Raw genomic sequence first — 9,634 nt, 5'->3', positions numbered from 1 at the left:
CCACAAAGGCTTCTGATATATCCCAGAAAGTGTTCACGAAATTCTACAAGAGAAGGTAGAACCAAAAAAGAGTTTGGTCGTATATGCTAGTTGGAAAAACCTTACACAATAGTGCATCATTCCCTATATCGAGGGTCATGAGTTGCCTGAAGTGCATGATGTGATAGAACGGATTGTTTGTTCTATTGTACATCATGAGTTTTGACACTATGAACCCCCTAGGCCGCTCATATCCAATAATATGATGGTCGAACGACGTGGAGAGCATGTCATTCAACCACTAATTGACAGAGCCGGATGGAGCTCAGATTGTCGGAGCCCCAACTTGCTGGTGCCTTGCTAGCTGAGAGGGTCATTCTGACATAACCACTGCGGCTGGGGGACCTAGACAAGCCTTCAGGGTTTCTGATATGCATGGTTGTCCCTCCACACTTGGTGCTTGAGGTCCCGATCGGGTCGCATCGCATATGACAAATGTGACATTCTACCGCACCTCATCTTCACTGATGCCTGGGTAAAGTCGATGTCTTCGTCCAGTTGTATTTGGCGAGGTTGCGAAAACTCCTCCTCAAACCGTCTCGTGTAGCTGCCAGATGAGAACTTTGTGTTCTTGGGGAAAGATGCCTTATTTGCCTCATCAGTCATCTTGAGACTGTTTGTTGGCTTTGAGGGTGCTGACTTTGAAAGAGGCCTGATGCTAACATTTGTGCCCGCAACTCTTCATTCTCTTGTTTAAGTTGCTTCGTTTGGCTAAGCAAAGATTACATCTGCCGATCATTCTCTCGTTGGCATCGCTCCATCTCACCTGTTGAAATATGTAATGAAATTTAAAATTTTGATGAAAATACAAACAAATATAATTAAAATATAATGATACAAATAAATGAAATTTGGATACACCAATATCTACCTTTTGACAATGTCTTTTAATAAAACAAATATCTTTCGACATTACCATAGAACTCTATTTAAATATATGGTCAATACAAAAATCATTGGCATAGGAGAAAAACCACATTGATGAGTCACGGTTCATGAATGCCAATCCAATTAGCTTTCCATTTCGGGTAATTGGATGTCCAAGGTGCCAATCCAATTAGGCAGATGTTTCTATTTCCATATTATTTTTAACAGAAGCAAAGTTTGGCATAAGAAAAATAGCTGGATTATTAAGGATATGTTTGACAACTACTTTTGAAAAACAGGTCTGAAAAACAGTTTTTTTAGAAACCCAAAATGTTTTTAACATGTTTTTAATAGTTTTAAAAATAATTTTTATGTTTAGTATTTTATTTTAATCATTTTATATGTGTATAATTATTTTTTTAAACAACTCTTAGAAAACAAATTAAAACAGTAAAAAACAACTAAAAAATATTCTTCGAAAGCACCATAATTTTTATTCTTAAGAACAGAAATATAAAACAATTTTTTATTGTCAAACGTGTTTTCTAGGTTTTTTTTTTTTTTTTTTTTTTTTGAAGAACAAAAAACCGTTCTAAAGAACAATTGCCAAACAGGCCTTAAGACTTTGTTTAAGATGTGTTTTCAAAAACAGTTTTTGAAAACTGTTCTCTAATTTTTTTTAATGTTTTAAAATATGTTTTAAAAATAAATTTTAAATGTGATGTTTTATTTTTTATCATTCTCTATATTTGTATAATTATTTTTTAAAACAACCTTTAGAAAATAAATGAAAATAAATAAAAGATGTTTTCTAAAAATACTTTATTTATTTTCTCTTTTCAAGAAATAAAACTATTTTCTATTTTCTAATTACTAAATATGTTTTCTTATTTTTTGTTCTAGAGAACAAAAAATTATTTTTAAAAACAAATACCAAACACGAGTTAAGAATTTTGAAGAATTATCCCAAAAAACAAAGAACAAGTCGAACTTAAACCTATATGACATATCCATCTTCATGCGAAAGAGAAATAAAACTAAAAATGTTAAATGAATATTAGAAACATGTTTTCAAATCTTTGTCAATGAGAATAATTTTTTAAATTAGAACAATTTTTAAATCCTTGTGCATATCGCATAGATGATTAAAAATTATAAGATGCTTCAAAACATGTTTCATCCAAATATTCTAACATATCATATTGTATTATTAGTTATTATCATATACTCTAGATACCTATAAATTCCTTTTAAAAACTTAAATTAAAATAATCATTATTTCAAATCTTTGTCAATAAGTATAATTTTTTAAATTAAGACAATTTCAAATCCTTGTCCATATCGCATAGGTGATTAAAAATTATCGGATGCTTCCAAACATATTTCATATAAATATTCTAAAATATCATATCGTCTTATTAATCATTATCGTCTACTCTAGCTACCTATAAACTCTTTTTAAAAACTTAAATTAAAATAATCATTATTTCAAATCCTTGTCAATAAGAATAATTTTAAAATTAGAAAAATTTTCAAATCCTTGTCCATATCGCATAGATGATTAAAAATTCTAAGATGCTTCAAAACATGTTTCATACAAATATTCAAAAATATCATATCGTATTCATATACTTTAGCTACCTATAAACTCCTTTTAAAAACTTAAATTAAAATAATCATTATTTCAAATCCTTGTCCATATCGCATAGATGATTAAAAATTCTAAGATGCTTCAAAACATGTTTCATACAAATATTAAAAAATATCATATTGTATTATTAGTCATTATCATACACTCTAGCTACTTATAAACTCCTTTTAAAAACTTAAATTAAAATAATCATTATTTTAAAAACAATCAATTGAGCTTAACAAAACATAACCTCTAACCCGAGGCACTCATGTCAATTCCAACTCAACATTATTCCTCTGAACTCTAGTTGAGTTCAGGTTGTTCATGTTAAACTTATGTGGTGTTTGTTTTTTTGGCTTTTTGCTGAAAGTAATTTAGCTTTAGAATTTAGGTTATTTGTTTTTCTACTTTTTCATGATATATTATAAACTTTTTACTAAATAGAAAAAGCCAAAATATATAACTTTTTCTAAATGGAAAAAATAACATATTGGTTTTTTTTACTTTTTAATACTTAATAGAAATAAAATACTACAAAAACAAACAACCTAATATTTAACACTATTAAGTATTAAGGTTCTATTTAGAATTAAGTAAAAAAACAAACACCACCTAAGTTAAACTTAAGCCAATTGAATTAAGTTCAAGTTGATTAACTTGCATAATTTAAAATACATCTATCAAACTCTCCATCTAATCTATTGAAATATGTGATGAAATTTAAATATTTAATGAAATTCCAAATAAATATGACTAAAATATAATGATACAAATGAATGAAACTTAAGTGTACACGGATACTTACAATTTGATAATGCCTTTCAATAAGAAAAGCCTCATTGATGACCGCCTATCCATTTAGATAGACCTACTTTTGTCCATTTCCAAATTATTTTTAATAAAGCCAATTTTGATATAGTAAATAGTTTGCCACGTTTTATTTTATTCTATTTAATAATTATATTATTAATAGTGTAATTGGATGTCCGATGTGTCAACCTAATTAGGCAGACGTCCATTTCCAAATTTATTTTCAACATAAGCCACAAGCCACGTTTGACGTAGGAATATGCCTTGTTGACACGTTTTTTTTTTAATTATATTACATTAATGCAACAAGTTTGTATTATTACTTTCAAGTATAGGTGAAATAATTTTGCATTATATTAAGAGATCATTTCATAGTGATTTTAAGAAGTATTTTTTAATATTTTTAATACTTAAAAGATAAAAGTTCTAAAGTGTAAGAAATACTAAAAATGTCGTAAAAAATTATTGTCAAATACATTGTAAAACTCATTTGATGAGCAATTTTGAGGGAATAAGATGTCTTTTAAGTTAAAAAGTTATTTATTATAGAAATTAAAGTATTTGATAAAAAATTTTAAAATAATTTAAAAATATTTATTTTTTTATTATATAAAATATAATGACTCTTTTGAGTTTCCATTGAAAAAGTAATGGTTTTAAAACTATTTAATATTAAAAAAAAATTATTACATCAAATATATATATATATATATATATATATATATATATATATACAAGAATTTTTATTAAAATAAATTAATTCTGGTAAATAATTGATTCTTGTAAAATCTTGGTGGTGATATTTTTTTTATAAAAAAATATATTTTTTGTTTCCTTTCACTTTGATTATAGTCCAATAAACAATAATGAAAGTATTTTCTTTGTTTTAAAAGTTAATAGAAGATTTAGAATAGTCTATTCTCAAATAACTTAACTAAAAACATATATAGTTTTTTGTGATTTCTCAAATTTATAAGGAGATTTAGTAAAACATTTTCTTTTGTATAGAGTCATTTTGTCAATCTCCGGCATTGAAAGAATTTACCATTATTTATAGGCAAAATTAGCCAATTAAATTTGGAATATTCAAGATTTAATTGCTTAATTAGGGAATTTCGTTCTTTGATTTTAACAACTTGTTTTCTTTCTTTGAAATTTGTCAAGAAAATATTTATTTTTAATTCTCTTTTAACTACAATTAAAAGATTAGTCTCCTTTGTTTAAGAAAATATTTATTTCTAATTCTCCTTGACTTTGATTTTATTTTGCTTGACTTAATTTTGTAGTTGTCCAAATTTAGTTTATTTGGTAAAATAAATTAATGATATGACTTAAAATTAATAACAACTTTAAGTAATAAGTAAAAACAATTAACTTATTTTAAGTATATATTTTTATTTTTACATTTTTACCCTTATTTGTCTTATTACTCCCATGATTTTTTTTACTACTCCACAACCTCCATTAATACTTGACATCCTTTATCATAATAATAATTTATAGGATAAATATGTCAATTTAATGATTTAAAATAAATTTTAAGTTAATCTTATCAAACAACCTTAATACTTAAGGTAAGAATTAAGTAATAAGTTTTAAGTTAACAACTTAAATATGATTTAACTTAAAATCAACTTAAATCATTAAATAATAAATATTAAGTTTTACCAAACAGCTCTGTAGAGTGTCTAAAAATATATTATGTTTTTTATTTTTAAAAATAGAAAATAGTAGTAAGTTCTATATATCATGTATAAAATCACTTTTATTTATAGAATTAAAAAATTTATATATTGTAGAAATTTGTAAAAATAAAAATATTTTAGTATTTCAATTTTTTTTAGAACATTTTTCAAAAGCCATTATGTTTTTTTTTTCTTTTTAAGATAAGTATGAAGGATTTTTTGTATTTTAAAATAAGAAATCAAAATGCTAACATGAAAAAGGAGAAAAGATGCATGTATGAACGTTTTAATTGAGGGAGGCATCCCGACCCTCTTCAAATAATTTTTAGAAGAGATTATAACTTACAATACCATATAATATTTTAGAATATTTGTATAAAACATGTTGCAAGTTTTATATATATCATATGCATTCGTTGTTAAGGACATAATATGCGTATTGAGTTCAAATCCTACAAGTTTAAGTTTTTAAGAAAAATGGTAAGTTTTTTTTATGAAAGTATTAATAATTAAAACTTTATATAGTCTATTTTTTCCTAATTTTAAAAAGCACTTTAACATGTTTTCTAGGTTGATTGTAAAATATGTTTTCTATTTTTTTTTTTTTTTTTTTTTTTTTTTTTTTTTTGTGGAGAATGAAAAATTGTTCTAAAAAATAGTTGTCAAAGAGGCCTAGGGTTCTGTTTAAGATGTGTTTTCGAAAACTGTTCTCTAATATATTTTAACATGTTTGTTTTTATGTTTTAAAATGTGATAGTTTATTTTTATCATTCTCTATATTTGTATAATTATTTTTTAAAACAACTTTTAGAAAATAAATGAAATAAATAAAAGATGTTTTTCGAAAATATTTTATTTATTTTCTGTTTTTAAGAAAGAAAACTGTTTTCTATTTCTAATTACTAAACATATTTTCTTATTTTTTGTTCTAGAGAACAAAAAATTCTTTTTAAAAACAAATACCAATCACAAGTTAAGAATTTTGAAGAATTATCCCAAAACACAAAGAATATGAACGGGACGAATTTAAATTTATATGAACCTATATGACGTATCCATCTTCATGTGAAAGAGAAATAAAACTAAAAACTCTTCAAAAAGATTAAATGAATACTAGAAACATGTTTTCAAATCCTTGTCAATAAGAATAATTTTTTAAAATTGGAACAATTTTCAAATCCTTGTCCATATCACATGGATGATTAAAAATTCTAAGATGCTTCCAAACATGTTTCACACAAATATTCTAAAATATTATATTGTATTGTTAGTCATTATCATATACTCTAGCTACCTATAAACTCCGTTTAAAAACTTCAATTAAAATAATCATTATTTTGAAAACGATCAATTGAGCTTAACAAAACCTACATCTAACTTGAGGTACTCAATTCAATTCCAACTCAACCTCATTCTTCTAAATTCAAGTTGAGTTCAAGTTGTTCATGTTAGACTCGGATTTATAGAGTTAAACTTAAGTCAATCGGATTAAGTTCAAATTGGTTAAATTGCATAATTTAAAATACATCTATCCAACCCTCCATCTAATCTATTGAAATATGTGATTTTAGCAACTTGTTTTCTTTTTTTAGGAAATTTGTCAAGAAAATATTTATTTCTAATTCTCCTAGACTTTGATTTTATTTTGTCTAACTTAATTTTGTGGTCGTCCAAATTTAGTTTGTTTGGTAAAATAACTTAATGATATGATTTAAAGTTAACAACAACTTTAAGTAATAAATAAAAATAATTAACTTATTTTAAGTCCATATTTTCATTTTTACCTTTTTACCCTTATTTGTCCTATTACTCTTATGATCTTTTTTATTACTCCACGACCTTTATTATTACTTGACATCTTTTGTCCTAATTATAATTTATGAGGATAAATATGTCAATTTGATGATTTAAAATGAATTTTAAGTTAATTTTATCAAATAACCTTCATACTTAAAGTAAGAATTGAGTAATAAATTTTAAGTTAACAATTTAATATAATTTAACTTAAAATCAACTTAAGTTATTAAGTAATAAATATTAAGTTTTACCAAACAGATTTGTTGTTTGTCTGAAAATAAATTATATTTTTTATTTCTAAAAATGAAAAATACTAGTAAGTTCTATATATCATGTATAAAATAACTTTTATTTATAGAATTAAAATATATATATATATTTTTAAAATTTGTAAAAATAAAAATATTTTAGTGTTTCAATTTTTTTAGAACGTTTTTCAAAAGCCATTATGTTTTTTTTTTTCTTTTCTTTTTAAGATAAGTATAAAGGATTTTTTGTATTTTAAAATAAGAAATCAAAATGCCAACATGTAAAAAGAGAAAAGATGCATGCATGAATGTTTTAATTGTGGGAGGCATCCCGGCCCTCTTCAAATAATTTTTAGAAGAGATTATGACTTAATATGCTTATTGAGGTCAAATTCTACAAGTTTGAGTTTTAAAGAAAATTGAGAAGTTTTTTTTTTTATGAAAGTATTAATAATTAAAATTTTATATAGTCTATTTTTTGTAATTTTAAAAAGCACTTTTAATAAAATAAAAATAAAAGAATTTAAAGAAAAATAAGATATTTTGAAAAATTTAGGAAACGCTTTTATAAAGTTTAAAAATCACTTCTAAAACTTATTAGCGAAGCATTTGAAAGAAGATTCTAACCAAAACACTATCCTTCAATCCATCCTTTTCTCCTGCACTCCACTTTACATTTTAAAATAAGAAATCAAAATGTGGACATGGAAAAGGTGAAAAGATGCATGCATGTGTTAAATGAGGCATCCCGGCCCTCTGCAAAAATGTGAAATATGGGCTATAAATAGGGCATATTCCTACATCCAACAGATTCATTAAACCACCAACCAAACAATAATCAATGGCTCTCCATAGCTTTGCAGTTGTGGTAGTAGTAGTAGCGCTAGTCTCTTGCCTGCTTGCTCCTCCTGCAGTCGAGGCCTCATCAATCAATATCTCTACTTACTGGGGCACTGATGCAAGAGATGGTGATCACCTGAAAAATGCTTGTAACGCCTCCTTGTATAGTATCGTCAACATCGGTTTCGTAGACAGATTTAGATATGACTGGCCTCCAAGACTCAACATCCAGCAATGTAATGCATCAGAAGGTAAGTGCAAGTACCTGGGCCCTGAGATAGAAGAATGCCAAAAAAACGGGGTTAAAGTGCTCATCTCTATTGGAGGCCCGGGTGGAGACTACGACCTGCCTTCTTCAGGTTATGCTAAGTAAGTTAGTTGCTAAAACTGATGATGATGATGATGATTTAACAGAAAATAAAATCGTTTTAAAAAACAGTTGCCAAACAGGGCTAAGCTAATTAGGTGCCTTATTGATTGATTTTCACTTCATTTGAATTTGTAGGATGTTAGCAGAGTACTTGTGGAACGCCTATCTTGGTGGCAACAAATCGAGTGTTGATCGTCCGTTTGGGGATGCAATTCTGAATGGAGTTGACTTCTTCATTCAGGCAGGCAGTGGCCTGCATTGGGATGTGCTTGCTAAGGCCCTTACAATCCTCAGTTATGGAACCCAGATGGAATTAAGTGCCACTCCCAAATGCAAATACCCAGACAAATACCTCGACGCTGCAATTCAAACCGGGCTCTTTGATTATGCTCAGGTGCGATTCTACGATGAAGTTGACTGCCAGTATAACGGCAGCTTCGATGGGATGATTACAGCGTGGGATGAATGGGCAGTTGAGGCTAAAGTGGATAAAATATTTGGGGGAGTGACTGCAAATGAAAATGATCCAGGTTACGTTGATCCAAATCTTCTGGTCAATGGGCCGTTCCTACAACATATTAAGACCTCCCCAAAGTTTGGAGGTGTGATGGTGTGGTATGTCTACACTGACCATCAGTCCGGTTACAGCGCAAAGATCAAAGATGTGAATTCTGCAATTCAAACTGCTCCTTCAGGAGTTGAAGTTGAATAAGCAGATCCGTATGAATGGCGGCTGATCATCCCATGATCAGTAAGCTTAAGTACGTACTTTGAAATAGTATTGTAACGCCTGCTGTTTGCTTTTCATTCAATAAATTTGGCCTCTCATGCATATTTCCTCACAGAGACACATGTGATCTGGGGGGTAAATATATAGGTATGAAGCCAAAACAAGCTTGTACCTAGTGTGATGTATCCCTGTTAATGAAGTTGTGTGGTTTGTGTGATAAAATTACCTTTAGCCTGCCTGTTGGTATCTTCCATGACCTACCTCAAGAGTAGGTTGATTAGCATAATTTGCTAGCTGAGTTTCAGGCAATGCCTTTTTTCTAGTGGAAATTAAGGGTGTGTTGTTCTTGAGAACAAAAAGACCAAAACATGTTTCATAATCTGAATCCGAAAGCAGATTTTAGGATTGTTTTCCACCAATATTTATGGTCTGTTTTAGAAATATTGTACAACTTAAGAGTCAAGACATGCTAGAAGGAGAATCAATTTCCTTTTTATTTTTTTATTTTTGGGGTTTCAGAAATACTATAAAGTTTCAAAATAGGCCGGTTTGCATCAAAGACCATCTGTTTGTCTTGGTCTTTGTACACTTTGGGATGTAAATAATAAAGAAAGA

At 27.6% G+C, this 9,634-nt stretch overlaps 1 protein-coding gene across 1 annotated transcript; it reads left to right on the top strand.

Moving 5' to 3' along the window:
* Positions 1-7,912: 7,912 nt before the first annotated feature.
* On the top strand, positions 7,913-9,250 carry LOC117932483 (acidic endochitinase-like). Its single transcript, XM_034853747.1, has 2 exons — positions 7,913-8,288; positions 8,425-9,250. Exons 1-2 carry the CDS (start codon positions 7,921-7,923, stop codon positions 8,999-9,001), a joined length of 945 nt encoding a protein of 314 aa, XP_034709638.1. The 5' UTR covers positions 7,913-7,920; the 3' UTR covers positions 9,002-9,250.
* Positions 9,251-9,634: the final 384 nt, after the last annotated feature.

The sequence above is a fragment of the Vitis riparia genome, chromosome 15 (genome assembly GCF_004353265.1).
Source record: "Vitis riparia cultivar Riparia Gloire de Montpellier isolate 1030 chromosome 15, EGFV_Vit.rip_1.0, whole genome shotgun sequence".
NCBI lineage: Eukaryota > Viridiplantae > Streptophyta > Magnoliopsida > Vitales > Vitaceae > Vitis > Vitis riparia.
Note: the sequence above shows the minus strand (reverse complement) of the source record. Positions and strands in the feature narration are given on the sequence as shown.